At 58.3% G+C, this 24712-nt stretch overlaps 2 protein-coding genes across 2 annotated transcripts; one reads left to right on the top strand and one right to left on the bottom strand.

Moving 5' to 3' along the window:
• Positions 1-96: 96 nt before the first annotated feature.
• On the top strand, positions 97-15192 carry Gigyf1 (GRB10 interacting GYF protein 1). The gene is given in 29 exon segments (XM_036172116.1): positions 97-301; positions 6700-6943; positions 7857-8002; positions 8078-8141; positions 8261-8369; positions 8468-8597; positions 8690-8785; positions 8905-9016; positions 9137-9245; positions 9485-9525; positions 9644-9808; positions 10038-10291; positions 10377-10485; positions 11333-11467; positions 11614-11714; positions 11898-12032; positions 12034-12070; positions 12176-12342; positions 12483-12586; positions 12701-12838; positions 12980-13080; positions 13217-13299; positions 13378-13527; positions 13614-13838; positions 14089-14279; positions 14377-14537; positions 14621-14787; positions 14856-14985; positions 15076-15192. Coding segments are annotated over 25 exon segments (3129 nt in total). The 5' UTR covers positions 97-301; positions 6700-6943; positions 7857-8002; positions 8078-8141; positions 8261-8334; the 3' UTR covers positions 15129-15192.
• Positions 15193-17534: 2342 nt separating this feature from the next.
• Gnb2 (G protein subunit beta 2) lies at positions 17535-22815 on the bottom strand. The gene is made up of 10 exons (XM_036172065.1): positions 22596-22815; positions 20138-20283; positions 19797-19835; positions 19589-19695; positions 19218-19281; positions 18975-19137; positions 18813-18879; positions 18402-18603; positions 18097-18313; positions 17535-18017 (listed from the first exon to the last, which is right to left on the bottom strand). The coding sequence occupies exons 2-10, from the start codon at positions 20192-20194 to the stop codon at positions 17911-17913; spliced, it is 1023 nt and encodes a 340-aa protein (XP_036027958.1). The 5' UTR covers positions 20195-20283; positions 22596-22815; the 3' UTR covers positions 17535-17910.
• Between the last annotated feature and the right edge of the window lie 1897 nt (positions 22816-24712).

Genomic DNA, 24712 nt, shown 5'->3' with positions numbered 1-24712 from the left:
GAGTCCGAGAGCGAGGTGGCCCGCGGGAGCCGCGGCGGCGGCGGCGGCGGCGGCGGCCGCGGTGGCGTTGGAGGGGGCGGCCCCGCGTCCGTGTCACGTGGTACGAGGCGGGCAGCCATCTTGCTACAAACACAAACAGAGAGGAGCGGCCGCCGCGGGAGCGCCAGCGCCCCCCCTCCGGTCCCCCCCCTTGCCGCCGCCGTCCCGGCCCCGCCGCGCGCCACCCGCCCGTCACCGCCGCCGCCGCCGCCGCGCTCGGGTCACCAACGCCCCGGGGAGGACCGGGAACCTCGTGCCCCCGGTAAGCCCTGGCGAGCCCCGGAGCAGGCCCGCCCCCGACGCCAGCGGCGGGCCGCCCGGGAGCCTTTGCGGGCAGCAGCGGCCGCCGGAGCCGCGGCGCGCGCGGGCCTCCCCCTCCTCCTCCCCCTCCTCCTCCTCCTCGTCCAGGTCGCTTGCCCGGCGCTGCCAGCCCTCCCTCCCGACCCTCCCTATCTCTCCGGAGCGGCCCCCGCGGCCTCGGCTCCGGGGCTCCTGGGCTCCGGTGGTGGGGTGATGGAGGAGGAGGAGGGGCCCTGCTGCCCCTCGGTGCCTCGGGCGGGAGGACGGCGAGGGAGAGGGGGACGGACGAGTGGCCGTCCCCGCGCGCGCCCCGCGCACCTGGCGCCCCTCCCTGAAGGGCACGCCGTCCTCCCCGGCCCGCGCTTTCCCGCACCTCCCCGTGCTCCGTCCTTAAGTAACGGTCGCGTCTCTGGGGTCCCCCTCCCAGGCTCCCCGGAATGTCCCGCCCGGGCCCGGGCCTCGCGGGCTGGTGTGCTGTGCGCGCGTCCCCGACCTCCCTCCCCTTTTGGCGGTGTCCCCTCTTCCCCCTCCTTCCCCCCCACATTCTCCGTGCCAAGCACGGTTCTGGGAGCCGAACCGGGGCCTGGCGGGGCTTGCTGGCTGGTGCAAGCGTTCCAGCACTTTGGCTAACATGGAAGATCTTTTTCTGCCCGAGCGCCTCGCCTCTCGGATCGACACCCCGGGTTTCTTGCGTTCTCAGCGGTCACCTAACTGCTTGGTCATCGAGGTCCCGCTTCCCTCCTCGGTTGTCCGGGCGCGTGAGACACCTGTCTGTCGGAGCTGGGGCTGCTGGGCGTCCCTGACACTTGACCAGGCTCTTCCCGGGTCCCTATGTCCCCGCTAGATGGGACAGCTGCAGGTCACTGCCCCTCACAGTTTGCCTAGAATTCTTTCTGTTACATTTTGTTTTTTCAAGTTGAAAGACCCTTCTGTGTCCCCTCTTAGACCCAATAGTTACTACAGTTCCCAAGCAGCTTGCAGTGCTGGGCCAGGGAGATAGATGTTCAATGAATACTTGGTGGCCAGATCTTTCCTCCACCCACCCCGGTCCTTCTCCCATGTCATAGTTCAAGGTGCTGCCCCTCCGGAAAAGCCCCTTCCCAACAGCCATTGGCCCTCCAGGCTGGCACACCACTTTGTACTCAAGCCCCCAATCCATCTAGGACCAATGTCTGGTTTGTCCTGGCAACTACCCATCCAACTATTCCCCTTGCAGCCCCAGGCCAGCCACCCTCCGTCCCAGCTCAACTTTGATTTCATAGGTGGTGGGTGATGGTACATCAGTATCTCGAATTTGGGGAGGGTTTGTGCAAGCTGGCTTATTCTTTCTCTCCGTTGACTTAGGTGAGCTCGGGGGCCTTGAGTGTCTGTCCCACATGGGGATGCTAGTAAAATTTTACAGTATGTTCACCTTTGTTGACTGACTTTGTCAGCTAGTGATTGCAAATTAGTGGCTTGTGGGGATAGTGAATAAGAGACCCCAAGTTAACCTGAGCCTTGTACGTCTGTTGTTGGCATTGGCATAGGAAACATAGCCCAATGGTGAGATGGCTCAGCAAGACAAGACACTTGGTTTGCAAGCCTGTTGACCAAGAACCCATTTGATGGTGGGAGTAGAGAACAGAGACTCCATGAAGTTGTCCTCTGCCCTGTGTGCCCCTCCCCCACATCATACAACAACAACAACAACAATAATAATAATAAAAAGAGAGGAAAAGAAAAACAGCCCAGCATTAGGTGAGAGAGGGTGATGCAGAAGGATGCTCATGGTTAAAGTGCTTGAGCAAGCGTGAGGACCAGAGAGCAGTTGGGTCCTCCAGTGCCACATAATGCTAGGTGGCCGTAGAGGCTCGCCTGTCATCCCAGCCATCCCAGGAAGACAATCCCTCTTGGAAGAGGGCTGGCTAGATGAGTCAAAACAGCATACTCTGCCTCAGCGAGAGACCCTGCCTCAATAAATACAGTGGAGAGCAACTGAAGACACTAGGTGTCAACCTCAGGCCTCTACATTCATGCACACGTGTGTGTGCATTCACACATGAATTTGAATACATGCACGGACACCGTACACACATGCAAAACATGAAGGTATTGAGAAAACTCTTGACTTGGAAGACTGTGCCAATCATGGGAACATTCAGGAAGCAGGAGGGCTGCTGTAAGTTTGAGGCCAGCCTCGGGTAGGGCATGAGACCTTGTCTCAGCAAGCATCATCTGCCCAAAGTCTAAGAAGGAATTCGAAACGGCTCCAGACTCACTCCCGTAGGAGGCCTGAACATTCAGATGGCTCCCGCCACCTATCACATCTCTGTGGTCTCCGGTGATAGTGAGGGTGTCGGGGTGCCCTGTCAGGGAAGCTGTAACTTTATTTTCTATGTACTGGAGTCCCCTGGCTAGGCAAGCTGGCAGAAGGGATCCCATGAGGTAAAGCGTGAAAATGCTTTGAAAACTGTGAAGTTAGTTCACAATTGCCAAGCGCTAGGGTTATTTGTCACTGTGGCTCAGAGTAGAGGTTGGGGGAGAATAACCGCTGCCCTGGGGCTGGTGGGGCCCTGTAGCCCTTCCTCCTCCCACTACACATGGAGGGAGAATACGTGCACACAGTGTCCATCCATCCATCCATCCATCCATCCATCCATCCATCCATAGAAAGTGGTCTTCCACAGGCTGGGTGGCTGGATGATTGCTCCACTTTGGGACATTGGGGGTTTGACTCTGTTAACAGTGGTACAGGATGTTACACTGGGACAAAGTTTGGGGGTGATCGAGTGAGGAACCATCATCTCTAACTGTGTTCAGCTTGTGTTTGGAGTTGTGCGCCCAGGTGCTTCAGGAAGCTGCTAGCTGCCAGCTCCAGCGGGTGCCTCCAGCAGGGGTCACTCTTTGAATATCAAGAGCGCATAGACGCTGGGGGAGTTGAGGTGGGCTGTGGGGAGGGGCCTTGCGAAGCAGAGGTGGCCTGGGAGGAAAAGACCCCCACTAGGCAGCCAGTAGAAGTTGAGGTGGGAAAAGATGTGGTCCCCAGCCCTGACGTCCTGTTTGCTTTACTAGAAAGGGGCTCGGTTACTTACCTTAGAGGAGTTGGGGTGGGCAAATTTGGTTTTTTTCTCTAATTTTTAAATTGTGTGTCTCCTGGTGTGTGGGGTCAGGGGAAAACTTGGAGGAGATGGTTCTCTCCTTCCACCATGTGGGTCCTGAGCCTCAAACTCAGGTCATCAGGCTTGGCCACAAGCTCCTTTATCAGCCGAACCATTTTGCCAGCTGGATGCTGTTGTTTTTTCAATCTATTTTCCCCAGGACTTGCCTCCTGGCAGGACTTTGGACTTTCTCATGGGACAGTGTGAGGGCAGCCCTTCCCTGCGGTGGACGGGCATGGGAGCCTACAGGTTTCTCCTATTGAAATGCTCCAGGGTCTCCTCCTGGGCTCGTGGGCAGAAGGGCGTTTGCCAGTCTTGCATTATTGGCATCTCAGGCCAAGTGCCTCTGCCTGGATCCGTGCTGGATGGCAGGCCTGCACCCCATCTGCCTGATGGATGCGCTGCTGGGGACTGAACCCAAGGCCTTGTGCATGCTAGACAAGCATTCTACCAACTGAGGCACATCCCCCCATTCTACCAACTGAGCCATGTACGTCTTTGTTCTGGGTGGTCCTGTGGATTGTAAGGTGGCCCACAGCACCCCTGGTCTCTACCTGCTAGAAGTCAGTAGCACTTCTGCCCAGCTGTGGCAGCCTGAAGTGTCTGAAGTCGTTGTCTATATTCCTCGGGGACTAGAATCTCCCTCAGAGAGCATATGGCAGCCCACATTGTGCTGCCTGCTTGCTCTCTTTCCCCTGGGCCTCCCTGCCCCTCAGTGGTCCTGCTCCCTCCATGTGGCCGCTGCTTATGCTTTTTTTTTTGTTTCTCTCTTTTTAAGTTAAGGGCGTCATTGTGTCCACCTCCTTCCCACCCCACCCTCCACTCTGTGTGTGGGTGTGTGTATGCACCACAGCATGCATGTGGAGGTCTGAGGATAACTTGGAAGACTTGCTTCTTCCTTTCCACCATGTAGATTCTAAGGGATCAAACTTGGGTTGTCAGGCTTGGCAGCAAGCACCTTTACCAGGCTGAGCTGCATTGCCAGCCCACCTCTCCTTGTACTTTCCAACCAGGGCAGCTCCGTGAAGGGTGGGGGGATGCAGGGGCTGTGGGTAGGATACTCCTGACATTCCCTACTGGACAGCACTTCCACATTGCCAAGACCAATGCCTGCTCCGCCAGGATGGACTGAGAAGGCTCAAGAGTATCACTTTGGAGGTTGTTTGTTTGGAATGGGGAAAGTCTTTGGCTCCACCGAGGCATGTGCAAACAAACGTGTGACTATCTCTCTTACTGCTTTGTGTATATGCATGTATGAGTGTGTACACACGGAGGTCAGGGAACCTCGGATGTTGGCCTCTCCACCTTGTTGGAGACAGGGTGTCTTGCTGGAGGCATCATTCATCAGGTTGATGGGTCCACGGTCTCCCAGGGGTCCTCTTGTGTCCACCTCCCATCTCCCTGTAGGAACACCATATGTCTGTCTTTACATGGGTTCTGGGGATTAGAACTCAGGTCCTCATGCATGTGCAGCAAGCACTTTACCTACTGAGCCATCTCTCCAGCCATCTGCTTAAACCTGGAGTTACCAATTTGGTTAGATTGGATGGCCAGCGAGTCCCAGAGATCCTCCTCTTCTGCCTCCCTCGGGTAGTGCTAGGGTTATAGGCAGGAGTGCTTGGATTTTATGTGAGTGTTGGGACTTGAACTCAGGTCCTGTGTTTGTACAGCACTTTTCTGACTGAGCCATCTACCCTGCCCTACAAAACGTTTATTTTTTTAAGGATTTATTTTTATTTTTTATGCATTGGTATTTGGCCTGCATCTGTGTCTGTGTGAGAGAGTTAGAGCCACTGGAACTGGAGTTACAGACAGTTGTGAGCTGCCACGTGGGTGCTGGGAACTGGACTCCTCCAGTCCTCTGGAAGAGCAGCCAGTTCTCTTAACCACTGAGCCTCCTCTCCAGCCCTAAAACATTTTTTTTTTTTTTTAAATAAATGCCGAGGGCAGGAGCCCAGGGCTTGTGCATGCTAAGCATGTCCAATGCCACCAGCCTCCCTTTCTTAAAATGATTGTTGGTGTAGGGGCTGGAGAGATGGCTCAACAGTTAAGGGCACATACAACCCTTGCAGAGTGTGATTCCCAACACCCATGTCAGGTGTGCTCACAGCCACCCGCATTCAAGGGCACATACCATCATTTCCCCACTCCCACACATATACACATAATTAAGAAGTAAAAATAAAATGATGGGTGTAAGCCAGGCATGGTAGTGAATGCTTCTAATCACAGTACTCAGAAGGTTGAGACAAAAGGACTCTTTAAAAGTTTTCATCATTTCTCTGGAGCTTTGGAGCCTGTCCTGGACTAGCTCTGTAGCCCAGGCTGGCCTCGAACTCACAGAGGTCCGCCTGCCTCTGCCTCCCGAGTGCTGGGATTACGGGCATGCGCCACCACTGCCCAGCAGGTTTTTATGATTTTACCACTGATACCTCCACACCCCTCCCCGTGCCCAGCTGAAACCCTGGACCCATTCAGCATTTGCTGGTGGTTCTGTCCCAACTCCAGGCCTTTGTGTTTGACCTGCCCCTAGCCCCTGGCTCCTCTGTAAGAAACATCCTACAGAGGTTTTATTCCCCCCTCCCCCACCAGTGCTGGGAACTGAACGCAGGTCCTTTAGGTGAGCTGCAAGCACTCCCAACCACTGAGCTGTCTCTCCAGCCCCAAGTCCCTTTTTTGGCAGTTCTGGTGGTTGAAGACAGGGCCTGTGCATGCTAGGCAAGTGCCTGACCAGTGAAATCTCCAGAGCCTTTAGTTCTCTGTTTTTCCTTGCAGTGGAGAATGGGGGAGTTTGAACTTGTGATCCTTCCGCACCCCCCACCTGAGTGCTAGGACTACAGGTGTATACCACCACCACATCTGGTTTATGTGATGCTGAGGTCCAGCCCAGGGCTCCCTGTATGCTAGGCAAGCACTCTGCCAGTTTGGCAACATCCCCAAGCCCAGAGCTGAGCTCTCTGCCTGACTTGTTACACTTAGTGTCAGGTCTTCAGGGTCTGCCTAGTCCCAGATCTCCTCGGGGTGGTAGTTTACAAAGTTGTGGTTATAGAGGCCTCCAGAGTACGATGCAGCACAGGGGCTCTGGGCCAGCCCAGGCTCTTGTCTCCAGATAGCCACATGAAGTCACCCTAGATCCCAGGGTGCTGGGATTCTGGGTCACCCCATTGTCTGCCATGGTGTCTCAGTTTAGCTACAGGGGAAACTCTCTTCCTTCTTCCTCTAGACTCCTGGCATCCAGCAGCGGATGGGGCCTGCAGAGGCACACTGGTCCAGCCTCCTGTCCAGCCAGTGATAGAAACTCACGCACACCCTCTGGACACTGTCTGCCCTCCTCCTCTACTCCGCCCTTCCTGGATGAACCCCTCCTGAGAGTCTCCTACCTAACCGGGCTCCTAGAGGAACCTGCCCCAGCTGTTGCCCCTGCTGCCTCATCAGCCTCAGAGACTGAACTTGCCTCTTTCCGTATGGTGAGGGAGCCTTTTGCCAGCAACCATCTGAGAACAATTCCCACCTTGAACTTTGTTCGGAGGGACAGTTCTTGCTGTAAGGGAAGGAGTCGAGGGCTTGATTCCCATTTTGTAGATGAGCCTGGGGTGCTGTGGCCACACCCCCTGCTCTAAGCCTGCCTGCTTGGCTCGGGCAGTGCCTGCCTGTCCGCTCCTTTTTTTGTTTGGTTTCTGACCAGACCCAGTCCCTGAGTCGGATTTCCAGACAGGTGCTCCAAATTTTTTTCTTTAAAGAAGTCATCTTGTTGCAAGATTAACTGTGATGCTCTCCAAAATGGACCATTCCCCTGTAGGACATGAGTGGTCCCAGTGCCTTTGTGTTTTATTTTTTGAAATAGGCCTCATGCAGCCCAGGCTGACTCTAAACTTGTATATCACCAGGAATGACCATAACATTTCTGAACCTTCTGACTCCATCTCCCAAGTTTTTCACTTTGTCTGTGTGGTGCTGGGGGCAGAACTCGGGGCTGCCTCTGTGGTAAATAAGCACTGTACCAGCTGAACTAAATCCCCAGTCTGTTGGCTGTTTCTGCATCAAGGTCCTACAGTGTGTCCCAGGCCGGCCCTAAACTTCCAGTCCTCCTGCCTCTGCCTCCAGAGTGCTGGCTTGCAAGCGTGGTCCCCACCATGCCTGGTCCTGGTGGCCTACTTAGCTGGTTTGTAGTCCTGAAAGGCCATCACTGCCTTCCTTCCCTCCTCACTGTGTTCCGTGCTGCACGCACGGCTACCTCCATCACCCCATGAGAGCACCACTGACTAATGATCACGCCTGTACCTCTGTCCTGAGTTCACTGTACCCCCAGATGTGGGCCAGAGGTTGGGAGGCCATCTAACTCACTGGTGTAACCGCCCCCTTCCTCTTCTTCTCCCTAAGGATCTTTCCCAGATGTGAAAGTTTCTCCCTGGCACTACTGAGGCCATAGACGATAGCTAGTTGCTTGGGGACTCCAGTTCAGCTCAGCCCAGGCCCTGCCAGAAGAGAGCCCTTGCCACCTCTGCTTCCCAGGGCCGGACTGTCAGGTGAGTGTTGGGCCACCAGAGGGCGCCCCTCTGAGGCAGAAAGGGCTCAAGCTTCCTTGTTCTCTCACTCCCTAGGACTCTCCCTCACCCTGACTCGGCTGGTTAACTCATGGTGTGCGTGGTCTCGTGTCTGGTGTAGGTGAGTTCTTCAGTGCCAAAATGACTGACCATATAGAGGAGGCCTGTGACTGGCCCATATGGTCCTGGCCCCATGACTAACCTGCAGACGGTCACTGATGGCCGTCTGTGGCCCTGCAGGTATTTGGACAGTGCACACCTGGTCCTCCCTTCTCTCCTCATCCTTGACCTGTGAGAAGCGTCTCAACTCCACGATGGCAGCGGAGACACTCAACTTTGGGCCTGAGTGGTGGGTTGCTCAAGCTGGGGCTCATGGGAAGAAGCTGGGCAGTGGGAAAGGGCCATGCGGACCTCCCTCTCCCTTCTTCCTTTCTGTGCCCGTTGTAGGCTGAGGGCCCTTTCGAGTGGTGGCAGTGTGGCCTCTCCACCTCCATCCCCTGCCATGCCCAAATACAAGCTGGCGGATTACCGCTACGGGCGAGAGGAGATGCTGGCCCTCTATGTCAAGGAGAACAAGGTGAGGTTGGGGTGGGGCACCGTCCGTCCCGGTTGCCTTAGCAGCCAGTGGCCCCGGGTGTGTAATGTCCGGGGCCTCCTGCCCCGTCTCAGGTCCCCGAGGAGCTGCAGGACAAGGAGTTTGCTGCAGTGTTGCAGGAGGAGCCGTTGCAACCTCTGGCCCTGGAACCTCTGACTGAGGAGGAGCAGGTGGGGCCGGGCCGGGCCGGGCCGATGGGCCTCGGGTGGAGGAAGAACGAGCTGGGCTTGAGAGGCTGGGGTCTGACTGCGTGATACGTCCTCACTCCCATCCCTGGCTCCCTCCTCAGAGAAACTTCTCCCTGTCAGTGAACAGTGTGGCTGTGCTGAGGCTGACGGGGAAAGGGACGGGGCCCCCTCTGGCTGCCACCTCCCGTGGCAGGGGCAGCACGCGGAGCCGAGGTAGAGGATGACTCCCCGTGGTTTGTAGGGGAGGAGATGGGCCGAGTGGGAAGGGCGGTGCTAAGGATATAGAGGGGCACTGGAAGGTCCCACACCCAGGTGTGACCCCTCTTCCTTCAGGCCGTGGCCGTGGGGACAGCTGCTTTTACCAAAGAAGCATTGAGGAAGGCGAAGGAGCCTTCGGACGCAATCCCCGGGAGATCCAGCGAAGCCAGAGCTGGGATGACAGGTGGAGTGGAAACTGAGGAGTGCAGACGGCTTCAGAGAGGGCGGTGGGGGCTGGGCAGGTGGTGGGGTGACTGTAGAGGGACCAGGAACAAGCCAGCCCTGGCCAGAGCCCCCTGGGTCCTGCCTGTCCTTTTCATTCTGGTTGTTTGGGGGGGGTCCTGTCGTCTTCTCCCCAGCCCGATGTCCCCCTTAGAGCGGGGGAGGCGGTGTGTGTCCTTGACCCACGTCTGTCTTCCACAGGGGTGAGAGGCGCTTTGAGAAGTCTGCAAGGAGGGATGGAGGTATGAGAGTGTCGGGTAGGGAGGCCACTGAGGTAGGGTTCCCAGGTAGGGGTGGGGAGAGACAGGAGTAAGTTGTCCTGAGGGCCTTGGTGCTCATTGTCTGTCTCCCCCACACCAGCACGATCTGGGTTCGAGGAGGGAGGGGCTGGCCCGAGGAAGGAGCACGCACGCTCGGACAGTGAGAACTGGCGCTCACTGCGGGAGGAGCAGGAGGAGGATGGCAGCTGGAGGCTCGGGGCAGGACCCCGAAGGGACGGTGATCGCTGGCGCTCCACCAGCCCTGGTAAGACGGAGCAAGGTGGGGTGCAGGCCTGCCCCTCTGCTGACTGTGGCTCCAAGGAGGGGCTGGGGCTGGGGAAGCAGGTGGCCATGCATGTGAGGAGTGAGAACATCCCAGGACGGCATGCTAGTTGGGAAGGCCTGGTGAGCCGAGGAAGGCAGACCATACGTAGTTGGGCCGGACACTGATTTTTGTGTTTGGTTTTGTTTCCCTTCTCCAATTCCTCTTCCAGATGGTGGTCCCCGCTCTGCTGGCTGGCGGGAGCATGGGGAGCGGAGGCGCAAGTTTGATTTTGACTTACGAGGGGAACGAGGAGGGTGTGGTGAAGAAGACGGGCGGGTTGGGGGAGGCAGCTCCCACCTCCGGCGATGCCGGGGGCTTGATGGGTTTGAAGATGACAAGGATGGGCTCCCTGAGTGGTGCCTGGATGATGAAGATGAGGAGATGGGCACTTTTGATGCCTCTGGGGCCTTCCTGCCTCTTAAGGTACCCTCTCAGGAGCCAGCTGGGGTTGGTGGAAGCTTCCCCTGGCTCCTCTCCCACTGTATCCATTCTGCCTTTTCTCACACAGAAGGGCCCCAAGGAACCTATTCCCGAGGAGCAAGAGCTTGATTTCCAGGGCCTGGAGGAAGAGGAGGAGGAGCCTTCAGAAGGGGTAGATGAAGAGGGGCCTGAGGCAGGTGAGCCCGTAAACCCTTGCCAAGTTGTCCTCTAATCTGCAACATCGGTGCACCTGTGCGTGCGTGCATGTGCCAAGCCAGTAGTCGGAGGGTGTGAACAGAATGACCTTTGGAAGCGGTGGAGCCTGCAGGCGTCCACACAGCCCTCCCCACTTGTGAGCCCTAACTGATAGCTCACAGAGCAGGGCTAGGAGCCAGTGTGCCCAGTGCAGACAGTTCAGTTAGGCGTCATGCTTCATGCTGGGTTCGGGAAGTTACAGAGGACAGACACACCACCCGAGGTCTGGGGGCTGGCTGTGGACCTCACTCACATGGTTTCCCCTGTTCTTTTCTTTGGATTGCATCTGTATGTGTATAAATGCATGTGCCACCATGTATGTGGAGGTCAGAGGGTATGCAACTGGGTACAGGGCCCTGCCTTTCACCTTGTTTGAGGTAGGCTCTCTGTTCTTTTTGTTTGCTTTTTGTTTTTCGTTTTTCGAGACAGAGTTTCTCTGTGTAGCTTTGCGTCTTTCCTGGAACTCGTTTTGGAGACCAGGCTGGCCTTGAACTCACAGAGATCCGCCTGCCTCTGCCTCCCGAGTACTGGGATTAAAGGCGTTCGATGTCTGTTCTTTTTCCATTGTGCCCAGTTGGGCCTACCAACTTGTGGAGAATCTCCTGTCTCTGCCTCCCCCATTTCATAGAAAAGCTGGATTACAGACAGTCCCACGTGGGGCTTCTGTACAGGTTCTTGGGATTTCAACACAGGTCCTCATGGTTGTGAGGCAAACACTTCCTCGCTGAGCCGACTCCTTAGCCTTGGCCCCTTCAGGTTTGAGTTCAAGCAGTCACCTGTTTGTTCCAGGTGGGAAGGAGGTGACCCCGCTGCCTCCTCCAGAGAAGTCTAGCTCCCCATCTGCACTGCCTGCCTTGGGCCCTCTCTGGACAACGCAGGAGGATGGTGATGAAGCAATGGAGAAGGAGCTTCCGCCAGCTGAAGGTAGACCAGCGAGAGCTAATGCGAAAGGGCGTGCCGGGGCGTGGGTGTGGAAGTGGGGCTGTGGCAAGAGCCTGTTCTCCTAGCAGGGAGAAGAGCCACCTCGTCCCCTTCTCTGCCCCTCCCTGCTTTCCCAACTCTCCTCCCAGGAGACGAGATGGGGGGACTGTCACTGAGCCCTGGAGTCGGCTCACCTCCTGGCCCAGCTGGAGATCTCGAAGATGAAGAAGGCTTGAAGCACCTGCAGCAGGTTTGGAGGGGGCGCCTGTGCGTGCTCGAGGGGCCTCCACTCGGGGTTGCAGAGTCCCTCGCCCCATCCGCCCCAGATCTGTCTGACAAGGTCCAACAAGGTCTTGGCCTGCCCTCCTGAGCCCAGCCTCAGTGTGGTATTTGTGCTGTCCGCTCAGACTTGCTTCTCTTTGTGGGCTCCCAGGAGGCGGAGAAGCTGGTGGCCTCCCTGCAGGAAAGCTCCCTGGAGGAGGAGCAGTTTACGGCTGCCATGCAGACCCAGGGCCTTCGCCACTCCACAGCCGCCACTGCCCTTCCCCTCAGCCATGGCGCTGCCCGGAAAGTGGTTCTACAAGGACCCACAGGGGGAAATCCAAGGTAGCTGTGGGGGCAGACTGCTGGGAGCTGATTTGCTCGGGCAGACTTGAGTGTGCTCTCCGCCTGTTGTGGCCACCTCCCAACCCTCTCACGCCCGTGTTCCAGGCCCTTTCACCACCCAGGAGATGGCTGAGTGGTTCCAGGCCGGCTATTTCTCCATGTCACTCCTAGTGAAGCGAGGCTGTGATGAGGGTTTCCAGCCTCTGGGAGAGGTGATCAAGATGTGGGGCCGCGTGCCCTTTGCCCCCGGGCCCTCGCCACCCCCGCTGCTGGTGAGCACTGTCTGCTCTGCAGGTTGCAGGGAAGGCCAGTGGGGGCAGCAGCAGGACCGACCGCAGGCTTCCCCACTGCCTGGCTTGCTCGGCTGCTCCCGCTGGGCACGCTCACAGGGGCCTGCTCTGACCTCCCGCAGGGGAACATGGATCAGGAGCGGCTGAAGAAGCAGCAGGAGCTGGCCGCCGCTGCGGCCCTCTACCAGCAGCTGCAGCAGCAGCACTTCCTGCAGCTGGCTGGCAGGTATGGGGAGCTTCGGGGCCGACGTGGGCCGGGCAGGTATGGGGAGCTTCGGGCCGGACGTGGGCCGGGCAGTGGTCCTGGGGTGTCTGCTGTCTGAGCCTAGTCTGTCTGTAGCCGCCAGCTCCCGCAGTGCACACTCCGGGAAAAGGCAGCTATGGGGGACCTGACGCCGCCGCAGCAGCAGCAGCAGCAGCAGCAGCAGCAGCAGCTCACAACGTTCCTGCAGCAGCTCCAGGCTCTCAAAACCCCCAGGTGTGTGTGTGTGTGTGTGTCTGTGTGTGTCTGTGCATGTGTGCATGCGTGCATGTGTGATGTGTGCTGGTGTGAGACAGATGGAGGAGGTCAGGCTACAAGTGAATGTAGTGTCCTGAGGGCCAGTGGTTTGCTTCTTAGGGGTGGGGACCAGAACCTGCTCCCGACGATGAGCCGGTCCTTGTCGGTGCCAGATTCAGGCCCCCTCTGGGACTTACATACCTCAGCTTCATCACAGTCAGGTGAGTGGCCAGCCGGCCCCATGCGACATCCTGGACCCCTTACCCCGAGTCTCTGCTTGTTACACTCGGTGGCTCTGCTTCCTCTCTGGGTGGATCCGCTGGGCCCGGGCCTCCGCAGCTGCCCTTCCTCCCGCAGGTGGTGAGGCCAGTCTTTGGGACATACCAATTAACTCTTCGACTCAGGGTCCAATTCTAGAACAGCTCCAGCTGCAGCATAAAGTAAGTAGCGGGCCGGCCTGTGGAAGGCCGGCGGAAGCTGGCGCCACCTCCCAGCTAACGAAGTCCTTGTCACCGCAGTTTCAAGAGCGCAGAGAAGTGGAGCTCAGGGCGAAGCGGGAGGAGGAGGAGCGCAAACGCCGTGAGGAGAAGCGCCGCCAGCAGCAGCAGCAGCAGCAGCAGGAGCAGAAGCGGCGGCAGGAGGAGGAGGAGCTCTTCCGGCGCAAGCAGGTTCAAGTCCCACCTGCCCCGGGCCTGGCCTGGGCCTGGTGCCAGCCGGCCGCCAACACCCCCCCCCCCCCTGTGTCCTCCCCCAGGTGCGGCAGCAGGAACTGCTGCTGAAGCTGCTACAGCAGCAGCAGGCCACCAGTGTCCCTGTGCCCCCTGCACCCAGCTCCCCGCCCCCACTCTGGGCTGGCCTTGCCAAGCAGGGTCTGTCCATGAAGACTCTGCTGGAGCTGCAGATGGAGAGCGAGCGGCAGCTGCACAAGCAGTCTGCACCCCGGGAGCCTCTGCGGGCCCAGGCCCCCAACCACCGAGTGGTAAGCAGCAGCAGCGGCCCCAGGGAACCAACCCCCCCAATGCAGTGTCCAGCACTCAGGGAGGTGGGGGCGGGGTTTTGTCCTTGAGTGCAGACTCTGCCCCAGCTGGGGACCTAGTTCTTTCCATGATGGAAGGATGTTCCCTCTCCCTAGTCTTTCCCTCATCCCCTCCCCTCAGCCCCCAATGAGCCTCCCTGCCTAGGTGTCCGGGGCTCCATTTTAGACGCCCCTGACTTCCTGCCATTTGCAGCAGCTTGGGGGCTTGGGCACTGCCCCTCTGAACCAGTGGGTGTCTGAGGCTGGGCCACTGTGGGGCGGGCCAGACAAGAGTGGGGGCAGCAGCAGTGGCAGCCTGGGACTCTGGGAAGACACCCTCAAGAGTGGCGGGAGCCTGGCCCGAAGCTTGGGCCTAAAGAATAGTCGGAGCAGCCCGTCTCTCAGGTGGGTGAGATGACCTGTTAGGCTGGGGTCTGTCAGGGAGGGAAGGGTGCCAAGCTCCTGGGCTCATCTCTGGCCTCCAATTGCCCACCCACCTCAGTGACTCGTACAGCCACCTGTCAGGTCGTCCTGTTCGCAAAAAGACAGAAGAGGAAGAGAAGTTGCTGAAGCTACTCCAGGGCATCCCTCGGCCCCAGGACGGCTTCACCCAGTGGTGTGAGCAGATGTTACACACCCTGAGCACCACAGGCAGCCTGGATGGTATGAAGGCAATCGTTGGAGCCATGTTGGCACTAGGGACTCCAGACCTGTCCAGCACGCTTGACTGTCCCCCCTCCCCATAGTGCCCATGGCTGTAGCGATCCTCAAGGAGGTGGAGTCCCCCTATGATGTCCATGACTATATCCGTTCCTGCCTGGGGGACACGCTGGAAGCCAAAGAATTTGCCAAACAATTCCTGGAGCGGAGGGCCAAGCAGAAAGCCAGCCAACAGCGGCAGCAGCAGCAGCAGGTGGAGTCTTGTGGGGCCTGGGGGGGCAGGGTGCCTAGGACTCTCCTGACTCCGCTCTCCTGCCTTAGGAGGCCTGGCTCAGCGGCTCCTCCCTACAGACAGCCTTTCAGGCCAACCACAGCACCAAACTGGGCCCTGGGGAGGGCAGCAAGGCCAAGAGGCGGGCGCTGATGCTCCACTCAGACCCCAGCATCTTGGGTAAGCATAGGGGTGCTGGGGAGCTCTGCTGTCCCTGCACAGGCCGCACAGGACCTGGGGAGCTCACCCTCACTTCTCCCCTGGCTTCAGGGTACTCCCTGCACGGCCCTTCCGGTGAGATCGAGAGCGTGGATGACTACTGACCAGCCTGTCCCACCAGCCCTCTGGGCTTTAGGCTTGGGTGGCGGCGGCGGCATGGACCCTTGGGTCTCCAGCCTGCAGGCTCCCAACAAGGAGCAGAGGAGGAAGCAAGTGGGGCAGGGTCCCCAGCACTTGTTACAAACCACACGATGCACCTTAACTCACCCACCACGAGGCACTTTACAGATGGGGGAGGGGCTTTTTTCTCTTTAATTTTAAATGTTAGGAGAGACAAAAGTGTCATTCAAAAACTAGACTGTAGACCCCTTCACCCCTTTGGGGATAATGGGTGTGACATTGGAAGGTCCACAAGAGGTTTTGTTTTGGGGTTGGTTTTTTGTTTTGTTTTGTTTTTTTGTTTTTTTTTTTTTTAAGAAAAGATGAAAAATAATGAAAAAAAAAAGTTAGGATGAAAGAAAAAAAATCACACTGTTATTTTGGGGCAGTGGATACCAGGCCCCATGGAACTGTCCTGCCTGGCCTCCCTAAGGCTGCACTTACCCGCTGCTGCCCCCAGAAGGTGGTCACTGGGGTAACTGGAAGTTGGGTGCTGGCAGTTGGCACAGCGAGGCCCTCTCCAGAAGCCCTGCCCACTGGACCCGATGTGAGCAGCTCCCTGTGGTGGTTACTATGGCAGGTGTCTGGTAAGGGGGCCAGAGTTGCCCTTCGCCTCAGCTGCTTTTGGAGGAACATTGCACAAATTGGCCGAGCTGCCTCAGCTCCCTCTCCCTCAACCCCCAGACAGCCTCCCACACTGGCTGAGGGGAGCCTGGGAAGGACCTGTCAGTGCCAGCCTGTCAGATGTGGGGTCTGCACTCAGACCTGCTGAGGGGCTGCCCCCACTGCTGCCATTTCGGGGGACAGCCTGGGTGCGACACTGAAACCCCGGCTCCCTGCCTTTGCCACATGAATGTATTCTCTGGCCCCCCACTCCCGTCTCACCCCCTCCGAGAAGGGACACAGCCCTTCTTCAGCAGCTGGAGAACCCCTCCTCCCTTTATCATGGCCGAGTCCTTGCTTGTGTGAGGGAAGAAGGGTGGCTTGGGGTTGAACCCATGGTGGCGGACCATTGTGGGAGCCCCTGCCTGCAGCCAGCTGCGTGGGAAGCGGACCACAGCTCTGCACCTTGACCCCTCCATTGACCAAATGGGAGAGGGGCAAGCAGCCCTCTCCTTGCTGTGTTTTTCCCATTGGGTGTGGAGCTGGAGGCCTCGCGCCTGTCCAGGCTGGGGCTGCCTTGCTGTTGCTCACCGACTTCACTCCTGCCCCATCCCCGCCTGGGCTTGTCTCCCTTATTGGCGGCTTTCTTTCTTTCTTTCTTTTCTTAAAATACCCTCTTACGTTAGTGAATTCTCCCATCGACCTCATTGCTCAGAAAGCAGTATTAGGGCGAGACTGCCACCACCTCCCTCCATGAATGTATTTCTCTTTTCTGGCCTGGGGAAGTGGGGAATGGCCCCAGTTTCTCCTTTCCCATCCGTCTCCAGAGATGACCTTTTGTTTTGACTTTTCTTTTTTGTTTTTTGTTGTTGTTTTCCTTTTTTTTTTTGTTTTGTTTTGTTTTGTTTTTTGTTTTTGCACCAAAGTGGCAACTGGGTCAGTGTTGGGGATAAGGCTGGCCTCTGGGTCGAAGGGCCCCTCCACCTACTTCTCCCTGGTTTTGACAGTGTTAGCGTCTGTGAAAAGACAATATTCTCTCTAAAGCAATAAGGGGGTGATGGGCCAGGGGGAATGTCTTGCTGCTGCTGGCCCCCAGCTCCCTGTCCCTCTTGCCATCACGGTGGCATTGGAGGGTGGGAGAGCCTCCTGTTGTGACTGAATGTAACCTCCCTGCCCCTGCCACAGCCAATGCAGGGGCAGGGGGGGCACTTGTCTCTTCCTACCCCTTCCCCCAGCTAAAGAGACTTTGAACTTGGGGGCCCATGAGCCTGGAGAGGCCTTAACCCTGTGAGGAAGTGTAGGGGGAGCCCTCTCCCACCCCATCCCCTCTGAGAGTGGTCAATGTTTACAAGCCCTGAGCCCCTAGCCCAGGGACTCAGACACCCCACCCCCATCCTGATCCTTTCCCCATCCAGTCTTACAGGGCCCTTAGCTACTCCACACCCTCCTGGGGTTCAGGGTAGTGTTGGTGTCCTGTGTGCCCCAGTTTACCCTACCTCTACCCCCATGTGACTTCCCTTCTGCCCACCCTTGTAAATACTCCCAATAAAACTCGGTGTGTTCCCCCAGTCTGCCTCATCTGCTGGCTTTTTCATGGTACTGAGCTGGGGTGAGGGCAGAGTCGGGTAGGGCTGTACACCTCTGGGAACTGCTGGCCTCGGGTACCCTCTGTCTATAGCCTGGAGGAGCCTCACACCCACTGCCTGTCTGCTTTGTGGGGGAGGGGAACAGCAAGCAAGGAGACTAGGTACAGAGTTGGAAGTGGTTCCTTTATGGAAAAACTGAAAATATAATAAAAATTAAAATAAAACCAGTTAAAAAAGCCAGCCCCTGGAGTTTCCACCTCTTGCCTCTGGCCCTCCAGAGGGGTGAGGCCCCAGCCCCAGGGCAGCAAAGGGTGAGGGCTTTCCTGCCCTTCCTCTTCCCCCATTCCATCCCGACTTTTATCTCCACAGTGGGGGCCCCCCCCGGGAGGAACCAAACCTGGGTATAGGAGCAGGACCCAAGGCCCTGTAGCCCAGGGAGGGAGGCTTGGCATGTGTACCCAGCTGCAAAGCCCCGGGCCTGTAGTGTGGGCATGGGCAGGGATGCCCCCTGCCTAGGCCCATCTGGGGTTGGGGGTGGTTAGTTCCAGATCTTGAGGAAGGAGTCCCAGGAGCCTGTGGCCACGGCCATCCCATCATCTGTGACCCCAAGGCAGCTCACGCGGTTATCGTGGCCAGCGAGGACGCCTGGAGAAGAGAAGGGCATGGGGACTAGTCTGGCCCACACTCTGCACCTCCCCTCTGAGGGCCCCGACACGAGCCTCACCTGCACGGTCACCCTTCATGGCATCCCAGATGTTGCAGTTGAAGTCATCATACCCCGCCAGCAGCAGCCGGCCGCTGCGCGAGAAGGCAACCGAGGTGATGCCGCAGATGATGTTGTCATGGGAATACATGAGCAGCTCCTGATCAGCCCGCAGGTCAAACAGGCGACATGTGGCGTCATCTGATCCCGTGGTGAAGGCATAGCCATTGGGGAAGAACTGCAAGATTTGGACCGGTGACCGTGAGGATGTGGGGCGAGGCCAGGGCCATGGAGTAGGGGGGCTGTCCACCGTTCTCCCAACTTACAGCCACAGCATTGATGTCAGATTCATGACCTATGAATGTCTGTCGGCACATGGAATCCCGAACATCCCACAGCTTGATGGAGGCGTCACAGGCGCCTGACACAAAGGTGCGGCCATCGGGGGCCAGTGACAGGGACATCACATCCCCACTGTGTCCAGCAAAACCCACAGTCTGCTGGCCTGTCTCAATGTCCCACAGGGCACTGGAGAGACAGGAAGAAGATCAGAAAGGATCAGGACAGAAGCCCTGGCTCTCCCACCCCACGAGCGTCTAGAAAGAAGGCCTGGAGCCCTAAGTGGTGGGGGAGCCACTTGGCCCCTACCCAGGGGGAGGACTAGGTGCTCAGGAATGTGCCACCTGCTGGGCCCTGGATCAACCGGGGGCAGGGAACCCAGCCTGGCAGAGCCTCACCAGGTGGTATCCCCAGAGCTGGTGATGATTTGGTTGTCATCCAGGAAGCGGCAGCATGAAAGGTACCCTTGAGAAAGGAGGTTGTGGTCAGACATTTCAGAGACCAGTGCATCCCCTCCCTTCCCAGACCACGTTCTTGCCTTGCCTTCAGGCTCCACTCACCAGTGTGGCCAGGCAGCTCTCTGCTGACCCTGACATTGCCCTCTCGGGTCTTGAGGCTATAGATGGAGCAGATGTTGTCCAAACCCCCACAGGCTACAAAGTTCCCTGAGGGGGCGTAGGCACAGGTCATGACCCAGGAGGAGCGTAGAGGGATAGCATGGACCTAGAGGAGAGCAGCACCCCAGGTTAGAACCAGTCAGGGACTGGCAGCCCTAACCTACCCACTTGGAGTGCCAATTTTACCTTGTTGGTGGTGTAGCTGTCCCATATGATGAGCTTTCCATCCTGGGAGGCGCTGACCAGCAGCCTGGTGGGCAGTGGCAAGAGGATGCAGACAGGTCACAGTGAGGACAACACCTGGCCCTATCCCCTCCCATCTGGAGACGCTCTTTAGACATCCCCCAAATCCTCAGTATCAACCTGCATCTCTGGTCCACTAGGGATACTGGGAATCAATATTCCCAAACTTGCGGGCAAAGGTCCTCCCCATCAGACTTGCGGGGGAGGGGACCTGGGGTCCCCCCCACATCCTGTGCCACCATTCTACCCATTATATAAAATCTATAAAATCACCCCAGAGCCTAGGGGCACTAAAGCAGGGGCCACCCACGCACCTTGAGTCTGTCCCCCAGTGCATGGCATAGATTTTTGCCAGGTGTCCACGGAGGGTCCTCCGTGTTCTCATCTGAATTCTCCCCACTGGGTCCAGCCCAGCTGTGATCTGGAACGACAGAGAGACCGATGGTACAAGGAGACCCAAGCAACAGACGCCCATCCAATGCCCTCCCTTCGGTGCCCCCAGTAACTCTGCAGTCACCTCACCTGGGTCAGTGTGGAATCCCCGCATGCTTTTCTGGCGTCCTGCAAGTGATGGGCAGAGCAGGAGACAGGAAGGGGGGGGGGGCGGTGAGGAAGGAGTAAGGGAAACCGAGAAGGCAGCGGCAAGTGAGGATGAAAAGAGACAGTGGGAGATTAGCATCCCCTTTCTCCTCTCTGCAGAACACACACGCACACATACATACATACACACACACATACATACACACACACACACACACACCCCGGCCACAGGCAACCCACTCTGCTCAGGTCAAAGGGAAGCAGCACACTCAAGCCACGCCTGGCCGGGCTCGGCCTCCCCATCACGGCCGCCAGGCCCTCACCCGGATCTGGTTCCGGAGCTGCTCGGCCTCCTGTCTCAGTTGCTCCAGCTCACTCATGGCGCCGGGCCCGTGGGGCGGGGTTGGGGGCGGCTGGGGGCCGCGGGACGGGGGCTGGGGGAGGCAGCTCCTGGCCGCTGGCCCGAGGCCTGGGAGGGGGGGGATGCAAGGCTGACGTCAGGCCCCAAGACCGCCCGGGAAGCAGCCGGGAAAGGCGGGGTGGAAGCCCGTGCGGCCCGGAAGGGGTCAGCTGGGCAGGGGGAGCAGAGGACGCGGTCCCCGGGGCAGGATGGGGGTCTCGGGCGGCCGAGAGACGTTGCCAAGGAACAGACGACTTCCCCAATCTTCCTCCCGGGCCCCCGGAAACGGAGTGGGAAGTGCAAGAGGAAGACCGGGGGAAACCCCTCCCTCGGACAGCAGCCCGGGCGGGACACTCGGGCGGCAGGAACTGGGGATGGGGAGGGGGGGGAGTCCCTTCGAAAACAGACCTGGCGTCCGCCCCAGCCCGCACAAGGCGCCGCCCTCCCAGCACCTAATTTTAAAAAGGGGCGGTGCCTCTTTAAACGCACCCCCACACACCGCACGCCCTCCACACACACCCCCCAGCTAAGACAGAGGTGGTGATGGGGGGGGGGGCTGAGGGGAGAAGCGAGGCTGTTCGTGGGGTTGCCTAGGCAACCGTCACCCGGACTGAGAGCACCTCATTGGTGAAGGGCCCCCACCCTAGCCTCGTTGCCAAGGCAACCGCATCCGCGGCAGAGACCTGTAGGGTGGGTGACCCCACCCCCGGCCCCCATCGCCCCCGCCCGACCTAGTCTCCCGCCTCTTCCCCAGAACCGGCCAGGGTGGCTGTTTACAGGATTTGGGGAAAGCCGATTGAGCACTAATAGGTTCGGGGCGGCTCAACCCCGGATAATCCCCATTCCGGGCCGGCTGCACCCCATTAGCCGCGGAGGGTAGCGGGGCAGGCAAGCCCCCAAGCAGCCTGCTCCCTGCAGCACCGAGGTCGCCCGCCCCGCCGCGCCCGCACAAAGCTCGTGGGAGCCGCTCAGGAGTAATTAGGGCTCCGGAGAGAGGCCCTCGGCCCCGGGGCGCGGAGCTGTTCTCTCCCAGGCGCCGGCAAGCGGCCCCAGACGGCTTGGCCCGATGCCCCTAGGCGCCCCAAGAGCCCAGCTCTACGCCCAGGAGCCCCCGAGGCCTAGCTGGCAGCGCTCCAGCCTCCGACGTCCTGCCTTCCCCGGGACACCTGTACGATCTGGCCGTGCACACTGCACTCTGGCGACCCAGGCGTCCCCCACCCAGCTCCCACTTCCCCAACCACTGGGCGTTCCTCTTCCCCAGCTGATATTTCCCCCTCGGTGAGTTCAGCTTTCTGCGCCAGTGCCAGGGGATGCCCCTCCAAAATGAGAGTGGCAGCGGACAACGACACTGCCACCACCCCACTCCAGCTGTGGACAGAAGCTCCTTCCTTCCAGCTTCCAGCAGCCCAGGACTAGCCGCAATGACACAGGCCTGGGGCAGAGGGAAAACAGGCCAGGAAGAAGCCAGCCACTGGGTCGGGGGCCATGCTCCTAGTCCTAAGATTCCCCATCCTCCTCCAAGACAGCCTCAGCAGCTCCTAGAGTCTAGGGATAAAACCACCACAGCCCCCAAAGAAAACAAAAAGGGGGGTTGCCACCGCCTCCGCAGGTGGGAGAGGAGACAAGGAAGGGTCCTCAGATCTGGCAGCTGGAAGGCGCAGGCTGGTGCCGTGCTGGGAAGTGCAGTGGGCCAGGCCCTCCAGTTCCTAGGACCTCCATTTTGCCCAAAAGAAGGCTGGGCAAAGGGGACAGGCGACTAGGAGCTAGACCTGGGGTAGGGATTTGTAAAAAGAAAAAGGTGCTGAGATCTCCAGGTCGGGGTAGGGACTCAGAGGGAAAAACAACACAGCCAGAGCCCAGATCAAGGCACAGACAGTAGGGTGGAGACGAAGGGCAAGGGTGGCCTTGAGGCCTGGGCTGTAGCTCCGAGGATTCTGGAGTTCTGCAAGCCCAAAGCAAGCAAGGCTTTGAAACGAGTGGGCGCGAGGGCTGCTACCCGGGGGCAGGCAGCAGGGTGGTGGTGGGGGAAAGGGGGCGGGACGGGGCTGAGAAGAAACCCGGAATTTAGCCCCCCAGCTACGAAGGGAGCAAGAGGCAGGCGGGGCTGGGAGGGGGGTTTCGGGTCCAAAAAAAAAAAAAAAAATTGCCCCTGATCCCGCAGGGAACGCATGCATTATCGAAGGCGAGGGTCCCCCCAGTTCCCCTTCCGGGTTCGGCAGCGTCCGGGCCAGAGGAAGGGAGGGGAGGTCTGGGGAGTTACGTCCGTCTCCCAAGAGCCAAGCCCGGGAGACGGGAGCGACGGGGGCTTCCCCGGGCCGCGCGCACACCCGTGGGGATTTGGGGCTGGGGGCGAGGAGGACTCCTTTTGTCAGCGGAGGTACCTGAGGGTGGTGGGACTCTGCCAAGGGGTCGCCTGGAGGAGCGCGGGAGGTCCTGTCTTCCTCCGCGGCGGAGGCGGCGGCGGCGGCGGCGGCGGCGGCGGCAGCGGCGGCGGCGCGGATGGATTTCCTCAGTCACCCCAACTCCACCGTCCAGCGCAGCTCTCCCCAGAGCGGAGGGATCCCGCCCGCCAGTGACGCGGCCGCCGCCGCCGCCGCGCCCAGGGCCGGGCTGGGCGAGACCAACTACCCGAGTGCATGGGGGGGAGCGGGGGAGCGGCAGGGGCGCTCGCGGACTCCGCCGGGAGAAAAGCAGCACGCCGTGGTTTCCCGGCTCGGCCAGGACCACGATAAGTAGTCGACTTCGTGAAAAGGGAGCAAAGAACATCCTCCCCAGGGACGGCAGAGGTGGTCTGGGCAAAGGGGAGGGTGACACCCCCCCTCCTCTCTCCGGTCACGTGACCGGCCTCCTTCCATTCTTCCTCCCCCCCCCCCACTCTCAACCCCCCGACATTGGGCGGCTCCAGACTGGAGGCTTGAAGGCCCAGTTCTCGGCTTTGGCCACGCCCCTCTGGCTGAGGCCACGCCCCTTCCCGGAGGAGGAGCTAAAGGAGTCCAAGCCAGTTTTGGACAGAGGGGCAAAAAAAAAAAAAAATTAAAAAAGAGACAGCGTTTGGTGACCGCTAGTGCGGTTGGAGGGAATGACACCCAAACAGTTCTCCAGCGCAGCCCTGTGGGGCGTTGTGGGCTCCTAGACTAGGCCTCACACCGCAGCAATAACAGTTCATATTCATTGATTTGCACGGCTAAAGGGTTTTGTTTTGTATCGTGAGCCCACTACTCACAGCCAAGGATGACCCTGATCTGATGAACTCCCCTTGCTTCTACCTCTCAAGTAGAATGTCTGCACCACCGTGCCTGCTTCTACCTCCCCAGTGCTGGGATTAGAATGTCTGCACCACCGTGCCTGGTTTATGCACGGTGGAACGCTGGGCTTCCAGAATGCTAGGCAAAGGTTCTATCAACCGAACCACCTCTCCAGCCTGTGCTTTGCTTATTAATCCTCACGATACTGTTTACGGACCAGTTGAGATTACGATCTCAGGCAGCTTTCATAACTTGACTGTGCAGCCGTTGAAGGAAACTTCATCGTGGAGCACCTCCTCCGAGAGGGCACAATAAAAGATTGAGACTTGGTTCCCAAACCCGTTCTATGAGTGCATTGACGATTATCCTCAAGTCTCCTGGATTGTTGGAAGGCCTGTCACCACAGATCATGAAAATGTTTGGGGAAAATTCAAGTTGCCGAATGGCCTTCGGACAGCCCTCATAGTTGAGTGGGTCAAAACACACTATTCAGAATAGACTGTGGTGGATTTCGTGGACACAGAAGAATCAAGAGTTCACATTCATCTCTACCTGCATGTTGAGTTGGAGGCCAGGCTGGGCTACATGAGACCCTGTCTCAAAAAGTGTGTGGTGGGGGGAGACTTGGTTGGTGGCTCAGTCAGCAAAGTTCTTGCCATGCAAACATGAAGACCAGAGTTTGATCCCCAAAAACATGTTAAAAAAAAAAAAAAAAAGTAAAGGCCAGGCAGTGGCGGCGCACACCTTTAATCCAGGCACTCAGGAGGCAGAGGCAGGTGGATCTCTGTGAGTTCGAGGCCAGCCTGGTCTACAGAGTTCTAGGACAGGCTCCAAAGCTACATAGAGAAACCCTGTCTCAAAAAACCAAAAAAAGAAAAAAGAAATCCAGGCACAATGATCATGCCTATAGTCTCAACATCTGGGAGACAGAGACTGAAACTTGGGGCAAACCTGAGGAATTGCTGGGGCAGTCAATCTCACTCAGCCAGGGAGTTCAAGGTTCAGTGAGCTATCTTCAAACATCAAGGCGGGAGCTGGAGAGGTGGTTCCGCAGTTAAAAGCCCTTACTGCTCTTCCAGAGGATCTGCGGTCAGTTGCCAGGACTTCCATGGTGGCTCACAACCTTCTGTAACGCCAGTTCCAGGGAATCAAATGCCCTCTTCTGGTGCATCGGGTTCACATGCAAGGCACACACATACGTACAAGCAAAATATGCAAACACATAAAATAAAATAAAATAAACGTAAGGTTCG

Source organism: Onychomys torridus, chromosome 22 (assembly GCF_903995425.1).
Source record: "Onychomys torridus chromosome 22, mOncTor1.1, whole genome shotgun sequence".
Lineage (NCBI taxonomy): Eukaryota > Metazoa > Chordata > Mammalia > Rodentia > Cricetidae > Onychomys > Onychomys torridus.
Note: the sequence above shows the minus strand (reverse complement) of the source record. Positions and strands in the feature narration are given on the sequence as shown.